At 46.1% G+C, this 15,221-nt stretch overlaps 3 protein-coding genes across 6 annotated transcripts; 2 read left to right on the top strand and 1 right to left on the bottom strand.

Moving 5' to 3' along the window:
- Positions 1–83: 83 nt before the first annotated feature.
- On the top strand, positions 84–11,697 carry LOC6525370 (neuropathy target esterase sws). Of its 4 annotated transcripts, none has more exons than XM_039374447.1 (12): positions 84–917; positions 3,401–4,132; positions 4,204–5,156; positions 5,220–5,791; positions 6,195–6,613; positions 6,694–6,969; positions 7,034–7,220; positions 8,375–8,491; positions 9,384–9,500; positions 10,075–10,286; positions 10,355–10,699; positions 10,753–11,697. In XM_039374447.1, the coding sequence occupies exons 1-12, from the start codon at positions 816–818 to the stop codon at positions 11,122–11,124; spliced, it is 4,404 nt and encodes a 1,467-aa protein (XP_039230381.1). In that variant the 5' UTR covers positions 84–815; the 3' UTR covers positions 11,125–11,697. The 4 variants fall into 4 exon arrangements, with proteins under 4 accessions (XP_039230381.1, XP_015046272.1, XP_002101206.2 ...); XM_039374451.1 differs by lacking the exon at positions 84–917 and adding an exon at positions 3,322–3,351; XM_015190786.2 differs by lacking the exon at positions 8,375–8,491.
- Positions 11,698–11,768: 71 nt separating this feature from the next.
- On the bottom strand, positions 11,769–12,411 carry LOC6525371. The gene has a single exon (XM_002101171.3). The coding sequence runs from the start codon at positions 12,327–12,329 to the stop codon at positions 11,811–11,813; it is 519 nt and encodes a 172-aa protein (XP_002101207.1). The 5' UTR covers positions 12,330–12,411; the 3' UTR covers positions 11,769–11,810.
- Positions 12,412–12,515: 104 nt separating this feature from the next.
- Positions 12,516–15,204, top strand: LOC6525372 (DM7 family protein GE17493). Its single transcript, XM_002101172.3, has 2 exons — positions 12,516–12,701; positions 12,929–15,204. The coding sequence occupies exons 1-2, from the start codon at positions 12,677–12,679 to the stop codon at positions 14,569–14,571; spliced, it is 1,668 nt and encodes a 555-aa protein (XP_002101208.1). The 5' UTR covers positions 12,516–12,676; the 3' UTR covers positions 14,572–15,204.
- The last annotated feature ends 17 nt before the right edge of the window (positions 15,205–15,221 follow it).

Here is a 15,221-nt window from a genome sequence, read left to right on the forward strand (position 1 = left end):
CAGGCTGCTCGGCTCAGCTGGGAACAATCGATTTCCGGCATATCGATGTTTTTCAATCCACCAACAAAGCGAATCGATACCAATAACAAAAATTCTAGAGTGCATTTCAGTTTATTAGTTTGTAGTTACATAGCAAAATGCTCGTTTATTTCGGCTCAGTAAATTAAGAAAGTTTTTTATTACACGTTGCCACGCCCCCCATCTAAACGGCAAACCACCCCCCGCCTCCGCCTATAACACGAGAGAAAGAGAGAGAGATAGAATAAAACAGAGAAAGAGCAACAACAACAATATATATAACGAAAACGAAAGATTTCCGCACGAAACCACCAATAAAAACAACAATTGCTTTGGTTCTGATGATTCTCGTAACAGCAAAAACAACACGAGAATAAATCTAAATCAAAAGAAGCTGTGCTCTCTGCTGTGCGTGAGTGTGTTTGTGCTGTGCGGTGCGTGCATTATAACAATTATTGCACAAAAAGCAAGACAAACGTGGGGCGGGGGTGTCTGTAAATGTGAGTGCGATAGAGCGCGACATATTAAGGAAAAACTACGGACGAAGTGAGAGAGCGAGGGAGAGACAACGCGACGGAGGCAACAACAAAGGGCTGTGATTTTGCTTTGCCCCCATTCACCCTGTATCCCGCCCCCCTCTTTACACTTGCGTATTTACCAAATAAACGGAACATACATAAGCCAAAACAGGCAGAACAACAAAACCAACGGTTAACTAAACAACAAATCGAATAGTTTTGTGGGAGAAAGGAAAGCGGAGGGGAGTCATTGGAAAACTGGCCGCGTAAGTGAGCGCAATGGATGTCCTGGAAATGCTGCGCGCCAGCGCCAGCGGTAGCTATAACACAATATTTTCGGACGCGTGGTGTCAATATGTTTCCAAGCAGATCACTGCAACGGTAAGTGCACTTCACCCTTTCTTTGTCTTTTTGTTTGCCTTGGCTCCGGTTTTGGTTTGCCGTTTAAAGTATGAGTGAGTCAGTTTAAAGACAATGTGTGCGGGAGCGAGAGGTCGCGAAGGATTAGAATGGCAGCTGGAAAGCTTCATAACATTTGTTGAGAGAGGGGGGTGCAGGACTACAGCTGTTCGGGGCTTGTGTCCGTGCTTAAAGCGCGGGAGAGAAACCGAGAGCGGAAAATGAGCATGTGGATCTTACTTGTGCAGGATAACAGCTGTGTTGGGTTCATGTCCAAGCTAGATACAATATAAGATTACTAAGTATTTTTAAACTCACGTCACATTTCTTTATATAATTCAAAATTTTTATTACGAATACGGTTTCTTTTTAATAACAACATCCATTTAGATTGGGGCCCCTGATAAAAATCACTGAATGAGCGATAAAGCAGACCTAAGTAGTTAAAGTAAAGTAAACAAACTTCAAACTTTATTCGAGAAAACCCACTTGAGTATTAAGAGCAAACACCTGTTAGAAAATTCCACTGTATTGTGTCTGTCATTTTTTTATGTGTAAACCATTATCTTTATGGAAATTTTTTAAATAAAAATTATTACAACATTTTAGCTCGACAAATAAATGTCGGCTAGACATTACTTAACATCATGGGTTAAATTCTTAAATGTAGTACTTAATCATAGCCACAAGAATCAAAATAACTTAGTTTTAGTAATCTCCATCAGCTGATTGGGGTTTAGTCACCAGCTAAGGATTAGAACGAGATAGACTTAGGATTGTTGCAAATGTGGATTGTATGACTCTAATCAGCAGAACGATAAGAAAAGAGAAAGACCGGAAAAGAAAAGGGGAAACTTCCGTGTTTTCATTTGTCACCATTTCAAATCGAAATTGTTTTGTGGCCTTACATAAAACGAAACGAAAGAAAAACACAAAACCACTGACTACAGTAGCCACATGATAACACCACACGGCCAATACTATTGATAATGGCAGCCAGGCGACCCCGAAGCAAAAAAAAAAAAAGAAAAAAACTAAAAAACTAAACCACCAGTGCTGATAACTATAACCGATTGCTAATCAGAAGCACGTGCAGTTGTGGGCGGGGGGGTGCGTACGAAATCAGTTTTCAATAATTCAATTAACCCCTTGGGGCCAAATCAATTTAGCCGCCTTGTGACTGCGCGAATTTTATCGTTATCGTGTGTTGCTATGCGTGTGTGAGTGTGTGTTGTCCGATTAGATCAAAGCAAATCCAATTGGATAAGTGCGTGTGTGGCGCAGCTTCGGCTTCCAATTAGACCGACTGAGTCAATTGGAATTTATGGCATATTTTCTTGTACAATTGGCAAACCTGTTGTAAAAATAAACTGTAAACAAACAATAATAGCTGGGGGCAATAAAAGACTAACAGTAGATGCAGAGAGAGAAAATGTTGTAACTTATAAGCGAAAAAAATAAAAAGCCAGTTATAAATATGCAAATTCTTTGTTTATTTTTATCGAAGCAAATCAAAACTCCGTCATGCTGACTTATAATTCACGAAATGGGAAATGTGCGATATATACATAGATAGGGCAACCTTTTTCGCGCTGTGTAGTATCAAATGCGGAAACTGCAGACAATAACAAATGGGGAGCAGCAACAACAACAAATCGCCAGAGAAACTGCAGTCACAACAAAAACCAGAACAACAACCACTCACTGAGAATCGCTGGCAATAACAACAAAACATGTGCAGCGACGTTGCGTCGTCGTTTCAAAGTCAAAGTGCTGAGTGCAATAACAGCAATAACAATTGCAAACAAAAAACAAAAGAAATATTAGGGAAACTAACAACAAAACACAGCTGATGCACTTGATTACACGGGCGTGACACTTGCATTTGGGAAATTCCATGTGTCTGCGTGCTAAATAATTCATCCAAAATATCTGGGCGACGTGGAAAATAGACGTGCAAATGAAAATTGTATTGGACACGACATCAAAAAGTCGTGCCTCAAACATTTATCCTTTTGTTTCCAGTTCTGCAGCTGAGGAATTAGCGTTGCAACTAATTAAATCCTTGTTTTACATGATTGCGAAATGTTATCAAGTAACGAAAGCTTGCACTTCAGAGAAAATGTAATCTTGCAGTGGCAATCAGTTTTGCTAACATGTTGGATATAGGAAATAATCAGGGATATTCATTTGCTTTGAAGATTGCCAAAAAGAACTTGAGCCATCCCTACATAATCCTTAAATGTCACAAAAGCTTTTTTTAAGGGCTATATGTCAAGTTCGGAACCAGTTCGAAATGACATTGCATTTGAAGTCAACCGGAAGTGTGTCAGTTGTCAGTTGTCAGTTGTCAGAGTGACTTTAGCATCGAATCCTAATTGCGAATGCGACTGCCAGCGAAATGAGAGCCTTTAAAGTGAGCAGCCCACTAATTTAGCTCAATTTTATACACTTTTCCATTGCAGATGTACATGTACTGCGCCTTTGGCCTGATGGGCGTGCTATTCCTCGCCTGGTTTATGTACTTCAAGCGACTGGCGCGTTTGCGGCTGCGCGATGAGCTTGCCCGCTCCATTAGTTCCGTAACGAATTCGTACGGCGATTTGCGTGGCCTGCGCTTTCGGAAGCGGGACAAGATGCTCTTCTATGGCCGGCGTATGCTGCGCAAGATGAAGAACGTGAGCGGTCAGATGTATAGCAGCGGTAAGGGCTACAAGCGGCGGGCTGTGATGAGATTCGCGAGAAGAATACTCCAGCTGAGGCGGGACAATATGCCGCTGGAGATGCGCACCGTGGAGCCGCCAGCCGAGTATCTGGAGGAGACAATCGAGGGCAGCGATCGAGTGCCACCCGATGCGCTCTATATGCTCCAGAGCATTCGCATCTTTGGCCACTTCGAGAAGCCCATCTTTCTGCGTCTGTGCAAGCACACCCAATTGCTGGAGCTGATGGCCGGTGACTATCTGTTCAAGATCACCGATCCGGATGACAGCGTCTATATCGTGCAGTCGGGCATGATCAATGTGTATATCTCCAATGCCGATGGCAGCACGCTATCATTGAAGACGGTCAGGAAGGGCGAGTCGGTGACATCGCTGCTCAGCTTTATAGATGTCCTGTCGGGGAATCCCAGCTACTACAAGACGGTCACCGCCAAGGCCATTGAGAAATCGGTGGTCATACGGCTGCCAATGCAGGTGCTATTCTTAACTAGAATATATATGTTCGGGGAACAATCACTAACTTGTTTTCTTCCCTTTACTTGCAGGCCTTTGAAGAGGTGTTCCAGGATAATCCGGACGTGATGATTCGCGTCATTCAGGTGATTATGATACGGCTACAGCGCGTCCTGTTCACCGCACTGCGCAACTACCTCGGTCTGAATGCCGAATTGGTGCAGAATCACATGCGCTACAAGAGCGTATCCACAATGAGTGGACCGATCAACTCGCAGACCTCGCAGTCCTCACGCCAGGCGACAGCCAATGGCCCGCCCATGGTGATCAACCAGCTGAATCTGATGCAGTCCGCTGCTTCGGGATTGGGAATGGGAATGGGAACAGGAACGGGATCGGGTGTCTCGGTGACTGTGACCCGGCCACCACCATCGCCATCGCGACACTCGCGCGAGGAGCACACGCTCTCCGATCCCAATCCAAATCCGGATGGCAGTGTCCATGGCACTAGCAATCTGTTCACCGAGGTGCATGGCGATGCACCGAATGCAGATCTATTCCACCAGCAGCAGCAGTCCGTGGGCAACTTGTCCACGCGTCGCAGTTCCATAACTCAGATGACGCCCGATGGCTCGCACACCTGTCCGCAGGCACCCGGCGTCACAACCTCGATAGACATGCGTCTGGTGCAGTCGTCGGCGGTGGACAGTCTGCGCAAGGAGTTGGGTCTGTCCGAGGAGGATGCCCACATCATTGAGCCCTTTGTAGAGCTGCGGGAACTGGAGCCGAATGTCACCCTGATAACCGAGGGCAATGCGGACGATGTTTGCGTTTGGTTTGTGATGACGGGCACGTTGGCCGTTTACCAGAGCAATCAGGATGCCACGCGGGCCAAACAGGACAAGAACGACATGCTTATACACTTTGTGCATCCTGGCGAAATCGTTGGCGGACTGGCCATGCTCACGGGAGAGGCCAGTGCGTATACCATACGATCGAGGAGCAACAGCAGGATAGCCTTCATTCGACGGGCAGCCATATACCAGTGAGTTTGAACAAGTTACATATTAAAACAGAAAGAATGATTATTGTTTCGTGTTCTTGACAGGATCATGCGACAACGACCGCGCATTGTTTTGGATCTGGGCAACGGAGTAGTACGCCGCCTATCGCCACTGGTGAGGCAGTGTGACTACGCCTTGGACTGGATCTTTCTGGAGTCGGGCAGAGCTGTCTATCGGCAGGACGAGAGCAGCGACAGCACATACATTGTGCTCAGCGGACGTATGCGTTCGGTGATCACGCATCCTGGTGGCAAAAAGGAGATTGTCGGCGAATACGGCAAGGGTGATCTTGTGGGCATCGTCGAAATGATCACGGAAACGTCACGCACCACGACGGTGATGGCTGTGCGCGACTCGGAGCTGGCCAAGCTGCCCGAGGGCCTGTTCAATGCCATCAAGCTGCGCTACCCCATCGTGGTTACCAAGCTGATTAGCTTCCTTAGCCACCGCTTCCTCGGCTCGATGCAGACGCGCTCGGGCAGCGGGGCGCCGGGCGCGCCCGTCGAGGCCAATCCCGTCACGCACAAGTACTCCACGGTGGCCCTGGTGCCCATCACCGACGAGGTGCCGCTGACGCCCTTCACCTACGAGCTCTACCACTCGCTCTGTGCCATAGGTTCGTATAAAGCTAGTGGGCGCTTCAATCTGTGGGACAATTCTTACTGTTTGTATTTGATAATTTGCAATTGATTTTGAGAATAAGCGTTATGTGCCTGTAGCTAATGCAAGATTTGATGATAAAGTCGGTTAGTTATTTTCACTATTTGCCATTAATTCGTATGTTTACTGGTGGAATCTAATAATCTTAGAGTATATTTATGGGAATGTGAAAAGGCATAAGAGTACAAAGTCCAAGACATGACCAGATTTCAGCATATAGAATCTTTTACACTTCTTTTCCGTTAAGATTTATTCAGAACACGATGGATAAGTGATAAGTCCGGTAACGTTTCACATTGCTGCACTGCTGCACGGATATACCCGCCAATTTTAATGCTCCACTTTTGTTTCTTGCCTAGGACCCGTGCTCCGTTTGACCTCCGATGTGGTGCGCAAGCAGCTGGGTCCAAACATCTTCGAGGCGGCCAACGAGTACCGCCTAACCTCGTGGCTGGCGCAGCAGGAGGACCGCAACATCATCACCCTCTATCAGTGTGACAGTTCGCTGAGCGCCTGGACACAGCGCTGCATGCGGCAGGCGGACGTTATCCTCATCGTGGGCCTCGGCGATCGCTCCCATCTGGTTGGGAAATTCGAGCGCGAGATTGACCGACTGGCGATGCGTACGCAGAAGGAGCTCGTCCTGCTATATCCGGAGGCCACCAATGCCAAGCCGGCCAACACGCTCAGTTGGCTGAATGCACGACCCTGGGTGACCAAGCACCACCATGTGCTCTGCGTCAAGCGGATCTTCACGCGCAAAAGTCAATACCGCATTGTAAGTTGACTGGAAAAGAGCTTCCTGGTTTAACTTTCAAATGTGAATGTAGACTAATCAATGATCTCTTACCCTTTCAGAATGATCTCTACAGTCGCGTCCTGCTGTCCGAGCCAAACATGCATTCCGACTTCTCGCGTTTGGCCCGCTGGCTAACGGGCAACTCGATTGGCCTGGTGCTTGGCGGCGGAGGAGCGCGCGGTGCTGCCCACATTGGGATGCTGAAGGCCATCCAGGAGGCGGGCATACCGGTGGACATGGTGGGCGGCGTCAGCATTGGTGCCCTGATGGGTGCACTCTGGTGCTCGGAGCGTAACATTACCACGGTTACGCAGAAGGCGCGCGAGTGGTCAAAGGTTTGTTATTTATAACCATTTCTGGCCCATTAAATATAAATATATTTATAAATAAATACTTTAGAAAATGACGAAATGGTTCCTACAACTACTTGACCTCACCTACCCGATCACATCGATGTTCTCCGGACGGGAGTTCAACAAGACGATCCACGACACATTCGGGGACGTGAGCATCGAGGACCTGTGGATACCCTATTTCACACTCACCACCGACATCACCGCCAGTTGCCATCGCATTCACACCAATGGTGAGTCAATTGCGCTCCCGATTTGCCTTCTTTTTCTCTCTGCCTTCCACGCTTTGTATGTGTGTCTCTCTCTCTCCCTCTGTCATTATCTTTCGCTTTCTATTGTTTTTCTTCTTTTGTTGTGTGTGTTTTTCGGCTAATGGGATCTTGAAACTCTTTTGATTGAAAACTTACATTTGGCGCTGAATACCTTAAAATTTGTATTTAATAATGTTGCACTAGTTTATCTTTGTAAAGAAATTATGTCAAAATTGAAATTTGTAACTTGAATAGTTGAAAAATATATATTGTAGATATTTCAGTTCAATCGACCCCATTGAAACTGTTTTTTGTCCTATAAATTGTATATGCTCCCTGTTTTGGTTTGCTTTTTAGCGCTAATCTTTTCTTTGGCTATTTCCCTTTTTAATGGTCTCTTAGTTTAATATTCCCCCCTTTGATTTGCTATTGTATCGTTTTGTGGTTCCTGATCCTTTTGAGCCTTTGGTAGCCTTAGAACTGAGTGTACCCAAAAATGAAATCCCAGACAATGAGACGCCCACACAGGCACGCACCCACACACTCACGCAAATGCGCACGCACACACACACGCCCACACACACACACAGAGACATTCCATGACGCGCAATTTTGTAGAGGCATTTTCACCTTTCTAAATGTTCTTTTCTGCTGTGGAATCGACTAGCTATCGACGTTATGCTGCCAAATCGAATGTGCCGTTTTCTTTGAACATTGTTTGAAACCTAACAAATCAAATTAAAATCTCATTGTTGTCGCTGTTGTTGTTGTTGCTCGGCAAGCTTGTGCCAAAAATCGAAATTGGCTTTTTGCTAGAGGCTAAACTCGTTGCTCCCCATTTCAACCCTTTAAATAACCCACGCCCCGCATCGCTGCGACCATTAAAACCCAATAATCCTTTGGTGCTCCTCATTCCAATATTCTCCATTCCATATTCCCTCTATCCTCTATCCTCGATCAAAAGAAAACCCAAAAAAAAGAGCTCAACTTTCACTCAATCTTTCTTATTTTTCTCTTCTCCTCCCCCAAAAATAAAAACAAACACACACACAAAACACCTGAAAATGTAACACACACACACACACCCACCGACTTATCATTGCTGGCATGTGTCTGTCGTTGATCTAAAATACCAGGATCTCTGTGGCGTTACGTACGCTCCTCCATGTCGCTCAGTGGCTACATGCCGCCGTTATGCGATCCTAAAGATGGGCACCTCTTGCTGGATGGCGGCTATGTGAATAATCTGCCAGGTAATTAGCAATTAGCACTTAGCAACTAGCAAATAGAATTAACAAAAACAAAAAACGAAATATTTAACCCCGAGCGTTAATCCAAAAAAAGAAATTCTCACATTCAATTTCCAATCTAGAGCTGAGTTTTTCGGCACACAGAGCGCGCAGAGTGTTGGAAATTCCACTTGTTCGATCATGCTTGCCTGCGTTCCACGTTCCTCACGTTCCATTCCTTACGTTTCGCTCCGCTCCGCTCCGTTTCTATACCCTCTTTCCCCAAAAATTCCTGAGATGCTGTTACATTTGTTGTTCTTGTTCTCCTAGAAGTTGAAAGTTTGAGAGTTTTTTCGGGCTGGCAACGCCAGTGCTGCCTGTTGATAGTTTGCGTGTCCTGCATTTCTAACGGTAAACCGCATTCGTTTGCACCATCTGTCTCATTCCCACTTACGTACACACACCAAACACACACAAACACACACATAACGCATCACACACACTAATCACACCTATGATTGAGTGCACAAAGTTTCTTTGGTTCTTCCTCTACCTACATATTTTAGTTTTTTGGTGGTATTTTTTGAGTTGCTTTTTAGTTTGTTTATTCCCCAATTGTTTCCTTAGACCATTTTGTTGTTGTATGCGTATAAGTAAACCCGATTTCATATGTAGCTTTAGCACTGAAATAAACCATTATTTCGTGGATAAAAGTGTGTCTATTTCTCTCTCTCTCTTTATCTTTGAAACACACGACCTGTCTTTATCACACACGCAAAACAATGAAATAAACCAATCCAATCCAATCTCACGTGTCCGTGTCATCCACAAACAATACAATCCACAATATTGTGCTGTTGTTGTTGTTGTTTTGTCCCACCTGCGGTAAAAAAAAAAAAACAAAAACAAAAAACAGGCCACCTGTGGCGGTACTGCCGCGCCAGCATGTCGATTGCCGGCGTCTTCCCACCATTTTGTGATTACCGCGACGGCCACCTGCTGCTTGATGGCTGCTACACGAACAACGTGCCAGGTAAAAAAAGAAGATAAAAAAACACCATCCACATTGGCGTACCACGATCCACGACTCACGATCCTGTTCCAACGCTCTGCGCCGCCCCTGCGTCCGCTCCAGTACTGGAAATTGAATTCCCCGACTTGCCTGCCTCCCAGCACTCTCAGTCAATCTTCCAAGACCCCATCCAGTTTCAACCAAATTTGCAACACATTCCACATTCCAAATGAATGCTGAAGAATTCGCGAAATTATCCACTTACGAAATACACAAATGTAAAAACTGATTGACTGAGATGCTGGAGAATAAGACTGTTCAAATGCGTTTACAATTGGAATATTATTTATTTAATGTAAAATGTTTCTTTCTTTTGAAATTTCTTTTCAATTGAAAACCATTCGAATCGAATACTTTGTACACTTTTAAGAAGCATTCAAATTGTAAACGCACTTTGTTAAATGAACTTTTCCATATCGCAAGACCAATAACCACACTAACTGAAAATATTTATTGCATCCACAATATCCTCCACATCGATCACCTAAAAAACCACATGCATGCTGGCCATTTCAATTCATTGGTCACCAAATAGCCGATGTGATGCACAATTTGGGCGCTGCTCACATAATCGCCATCGATGTGGGATCCCAGGATGACACTGACCTCACCAACTACGGCGACGACCTGAGCGGCTGGTGGCTGCTCTACAAGAAATGGAATCCCTTTACGTCGCCAGTGAAGGTGCCCGACCTCCCAGACATCCAATCCCGACTGGCCTATGTGTCCTGCGTGCGCCAACTAGAGGTAGGAAATTCCCCTGAAATCAAACTAAGTTGTTTGAGTTTTATATATTTAACATTTTTTATTTGCAGGAGGTCAAGAACTCCGACTATTGCGAGTATATTCGGCCGCCGATCGATAAGTATAAGACACTAGCCTTCGGCAGCTTCGACGAGATTCGCGACGTGGGCTATGTGTTTGGCAAGAACTACTTTGAGAACATGGCCAAGGCGGGTCGGTTGGGCCGCTTCAATCAGTGGTTCAACAAGGAGCCACCCAAGCGTGTAAATCACGCCTCACTCAACGAGTACACATTCATCGATCTGGCGCAGATCGTGTGCCGTCTGCCGGAGACATACGCCGTAAATACGGCGGAGCTCTTTAGCGAGGACGAAGACTGTGATGGCTACATCTCGGAGCCGACCACTCTGAATACGGTATGTTGGAATCTATCTAACTATACTTTTACTAAACCAATTTTTTCGCACAGGATCGACGACGCATTCAGGTGCCGCGCGCTGGCAACTCGTTGTCCTTCTCCGAGACCGAAATGGACTCGGACGTGGAGCTTGACCTGAAGCTGGAGCGCAAGATGGACAAGTCCACGCAGTCGACGCCGCCGACGAGCAGCAGGGCGAGCGTGCGCGGCAAGGAAGAGGCTAGACATATGGATAATTGGCATTGGAGTGTGAAGCACAAGGTTGAGACTGCCAGCGGTGCCACTGAAGCCACAAACGCAATGATCGACCAGGAGCAGCAACACCAGCAGCAGGCGGATCAGGGTGTTGGGGCAGAGCAGCTGGCGGATAAGGATGAGGACAAGGAGAACAGGAGTAGCACGTATAACGAAACCAAAAACTAGCTATATAGACAAACCAATCGAAGCGTGGTTATCCCACTCAACAAGAAGCATTAACAAGCCGAGGACGAGAACGAGGACGAGGTGCCTTTCGCTTGCCACACGCCCAAAACGGCACTAGGGCCCCACTTCACCACGAAACCAACCGCAACTACTCAATCATCCAATCTCCAACGAAACAAACTAAATAGCAATGACAAGGAAAATTGTTAACCTATAGGTTTTATAGCAACCAAGACTTAGGCTTAGCTTAGCATATGAAACGATTAACCCAATCCTGCATCCAATCCTCATTATTACCAACCACACACACACACATTGTAATGGAGGCACAATGAGTCCACAAACTTTGTATATACATATAGTTATATATTTTTACTGAAGCAACCGATATTGTATCCACGAAACTACTGAGACTCCTTTGCAATGAACCCTCAAATGCAAAATCCAGCTCCAAGTTTGCCGCACACTTGTGTAGTCTCTCTATTAATTTAGGTAACAAATCGTTTGTTTAATGGTCGGATTTTTTTTGTAAATGCAAACAAATAAATTTAAACATGGAAAGTACAAACAAAAGCACGCTTTTTATATACAGATAATACCATATTTTTAGGAAAGGTATGATAAAAAAAAAAGCGTTTGAAAAATTCAAATTTTTAAATCTTCTATATATTTGAACGGAGCACAAGTCAAATAAGGTTGGCCGCATTCAGCAGCAGCTCATCCATTAGCTCGGCCATAAAACGTGCATCCACCACAAGGCTCGGCTCCTGCTGAGCGTGTGGAGGCCAGTGGTCCATCTCATAGTAGTGGACCGGATAGAAATAGACGTACTCCTCGATTTGCTGGCGGGGCTGAGACGACGAGTGAGGATCCTGGAGCTGCACATGTCGTCGTCCCGGTGGACGATGCATTTGCAGCTGTTGACCCACGACAAGCAGTTCCAAGGGATTATTGGCTGCTGGGAATTTAGCTGATCTATTTGAATGAGTTGTCTGCTTCCCGACCATCGGCATCGGCAGCTGCTGACCACCGCACATCCGCTGGCGAGGATGGGCGGCGAACGGTGGCTGCAGGAGCGGATCGTGGAGGAGCAAGTCGCTGGACCTCTTGCCCGTCAGCAGCTTGAGGCGCCTACCGATCCTGTTCCACTCTCTCCGTTGCCGCTGATGTGCCTGTTGCAATCGGCAAGGTGTTGCAAAGTCCATTTTTGTTTTTTTTTTTGTTGTAATTTTTCCAATTTCAATACTATTTTCTACTAACCGAAAAGGTGACAATTCTAGAATATGGATTGCCCTTTGCCAGGGATCCTAGTTGGCCGTGTGTTGGTGCTAATCCAACTGTCAAGTTGACTTCGTGGAACGACGGAGACGAATTCTTAGTATTCAAGGGAATTTTCACATTCACAGACCTTATAAAATACGCGTAAATTGCTAACCGGTTGGCTTCCAAATTATATTTCTACTGAAAATTAATCGGTTTTGTATACTTTGTTAATCCAACTGCTAACACGTTGCATTGCTGTGCGTCCTTTTAACCAATAAGGCAAATTAAAATGAGCCGACGCGTAGACAACAAGGGTAAGAACACAAAACATTTTAGTCCAAAGATGAATCTACCATCTACCATCTACCATCTACCATTTACCATCTACCATCTACCATCTACCATTTACCATCTACCATCTACCATTGTAATTTTCTAAAACAGAATGGCTAAAATATTTCCACATGGTTTGACAACCTCAACTGTCAAATATACATAACTGTAAAAACGAAAGAATTAAAACTGACAAATGACATTGCAGGAAAGCCGGTGACTGCAATGCTGCAAGTGCAGGCGGTGCATCGCGATAAAACCCAGGTGGTGGAGCTGAAGAAGACCACGTACTTGCCCTATCTGTTCAACCTGGTCTTGCCGAAGATGTTCTACCAGAGCACCAACCGCATTGTAATGGCCCGGCTCTATCCCGATGTCCATGAGCACGACAAGCAGGCAGCCGAATACTTCGAGGGCTTCCAGACGCCCTGCTTCGAGATGCCCGCTTCCCTGTTCCCGGGTGAGGTACCGATGGACAAGTTCGTCTTCATGCCCACGGTCATGTTGCCCATGGGCTTCGAAGCCGGCGGGGTATTTGGCCCTGGTGTTCTTCCACGGCGTTCCTATCCCATCGACCTGATGGCCTCTGGTCACAAGGGTCCAACGCCGCCGCTGTTCGTCGGTCTGAGCAGCCTGTATGTCAAGCTGAATTCGGAGTCCGAGAGTTGTCTGGGCAACGGTGGCGATCAGCCGGCCAGCAATGTCGCACTGGTCTATGCGACGCATCCTTGCAAGCACACTCCAAAAGACTCCAAGGAACTGATGCATAGCAATGATTACTCCTTGTCGATAGCATACAACTTGCCGGTTCCACCGACTCCACCGTCGCCCTATCCATTGCGTCCTGCCCCGGTGCAGTACAACATTTACACCCCGGATCTGTCCAATGTCCACATGCTCATGCTGCGGCAGCGCAACCTGACGGTGGCCTTACTGTCCACCGTAAACCATCCGCATGTTCCCGCCGTGGCATTCGCCACCATGGGCGATGAGGAGTGCCCCAAGTTCGAGCTGCCCAGCGATGTCTTCCCCATCTGTGAGGGCGCCAATCGCCCCATCTTTCTGCCCATGCGTTTCTTGCCCAAGGGATTCGATGCCGGCTGCATCTTCAAGCCGGCCAGTCTTTCGGAGCTGTGGTTCGTCAACCACATAGGTCGATACGGCACTCCACAGCCGCAGCTCAACTGTGCCATCACACCACCACTGTTCGTGGGCAAGTACCGCCGCGGCACGAAGGCCGTCAAAATTCTGAAGGAAATCCAGATGGAGTGCGAAAGGAAATTTTCCCAAAGTGCTCAGTCCATGGAAGAGGCATCGCTTCAAGCTGACGAGCCTAAGACGCCCACTACCCAGGGCTTCATGGTAATGGAAACGGAGCAGCAGACACCTCCAAAGGGTGCTTACTGCTTGGAGAGCTACCAGGAGGCCAGTGACACGGGATGCGTTGTGAAGGTCACCAAGGAAGAGGCCACCGAAGCCGCTGACACTCAAGAAAAGAATGAGTTACATCCCATTAATGTGGAAACGGAACCGGAGGACAGAGGCGAAGCGGAGGACAGGAAGAAGTACCTCTCGTGCTTCAAAGTTGATAGCGACATTGATCTGATAACCGAGGCCATGGCCGACATGGGCACCGCCGAGATGAGACTGTTGGCCAAGGAGGAGGCACTGCCCGGAGTCGATTGTGCACGCGCCTTGGATCAGCTGCGCCAGGTGCTCGAGGGTCGCGGCCAGATCCGCAGCCAGGCCGACCAGCTGATCCAGGATCACATCTACAGAATGGATCGCAATCGCATGCTGGCCCTCCGCCAGCCGATTCGCATGTGCTCCGGATGCGGCATGCTGCACTAGATGCATTTTCAAAATGTTTACATTTTCATTTCAATATATATGTACATTTTGTAATGATTTTTTATTTTATTCAGGGTTTTCGGTTTGTCACTTAGAATGCACGTTTACATTATCTTTTTTTGGGTGTACTTGAGTACTAGGGGCTGTGTGTGTGTGTGTGTATATTGTGTGTAGTGTGTGTATCGAGTGTGTATTGTGTAATGCTGTGCTGTGCCATTTAATCTCTTAAATCGTGTTTTTGTGTTTTTATGTTTTGCAGAATAGAATTTAGTTAGTCTAGGAGGCCAACCAAAACATCTAGATTTGTATAACTAGTAAAAAAAAAAAAAGATAAAATGTGATATATTAATATTTAATTATACAAGATGCAGCTTCGTTTTCAGTGTATTTACATTTCGTAGCAGTTTTCCATGTCTTTTTGTGAAACTCACATGCAATTCTTCTATAACTCGTTGGAAATTTATACCAATTACTAGGCAACCAGGTTTTTTTTTGTTTTTTTTTTTGAAGATGATATTACTTCAACATTCTTGAGTTTGCTTGAAAAACCTATTACATATGTATATATACTTCTAGATATTGAAATATTAGCTAGTCTTTGCAGTGGCTCAATTTGATCGTTCAAAATAAACATTTGGATGTGCCCAAGT

The sequence above is a fragment of the Drosophila yakuba genome, chromosome X (genome assembly GCF_016746365.2).
Source record: "Drosophila yakuba strain Tai18E2 chromosome X, Prin_Dyak_Tai18E2_2.1, whole genome shotgun sequence".
Lineage (NCBI taxonomy): Eukaryota > Metazoa > Arthropoda > Insecta > Diptera > Drosophilidae > Drosophila > Drosophila yakuba.

Excerpts from the sequence above, each read along its gene's own strand:
- LOC6525372 (XM_002101172.3), top strand. The coding sequence starts at position 12,677 with ATGAGCCGACGCGTAGACAACAAGG. Across the intron at positions 12,702-12,928 it reads CCGACGCGTAGACAACAAGG|GAAAGCCGGTGACTGCAATG; the intron begins GTAAGAACACAA and ends ATGACATTGCAG.
- LOC6525370 (XM_039374447.1), top strand. The coding sequence starts at position 816 with ATGGATGTCCTGGAAATGCTGCGCGCCAGCGCCAGCGGTAGCTATAAC. Across the intron at positions 5,157-5,219 it reads CGACGGGCAGCCATATACCA|GATCATGCGACAACGACCGC; the intron begins GTGAGTTTGAAC and ends TGTTCTTGACAG. Across the intron at positions 10,287-10,354 it reads CCTGCGTGCGCCAACTAGAG|GAGGTCAAGAACTCCGACTA; the intron begins GTAGGAAATTCC and ends TTTTATTTGCAG.
- LOC6525371 (XM_002101171.3), bottom strand. The coding sequence starts at position 12,329 with ATGGACTTTGCAACACCTTGCCGATTGCAACAGGCACATCAGCGGCAA.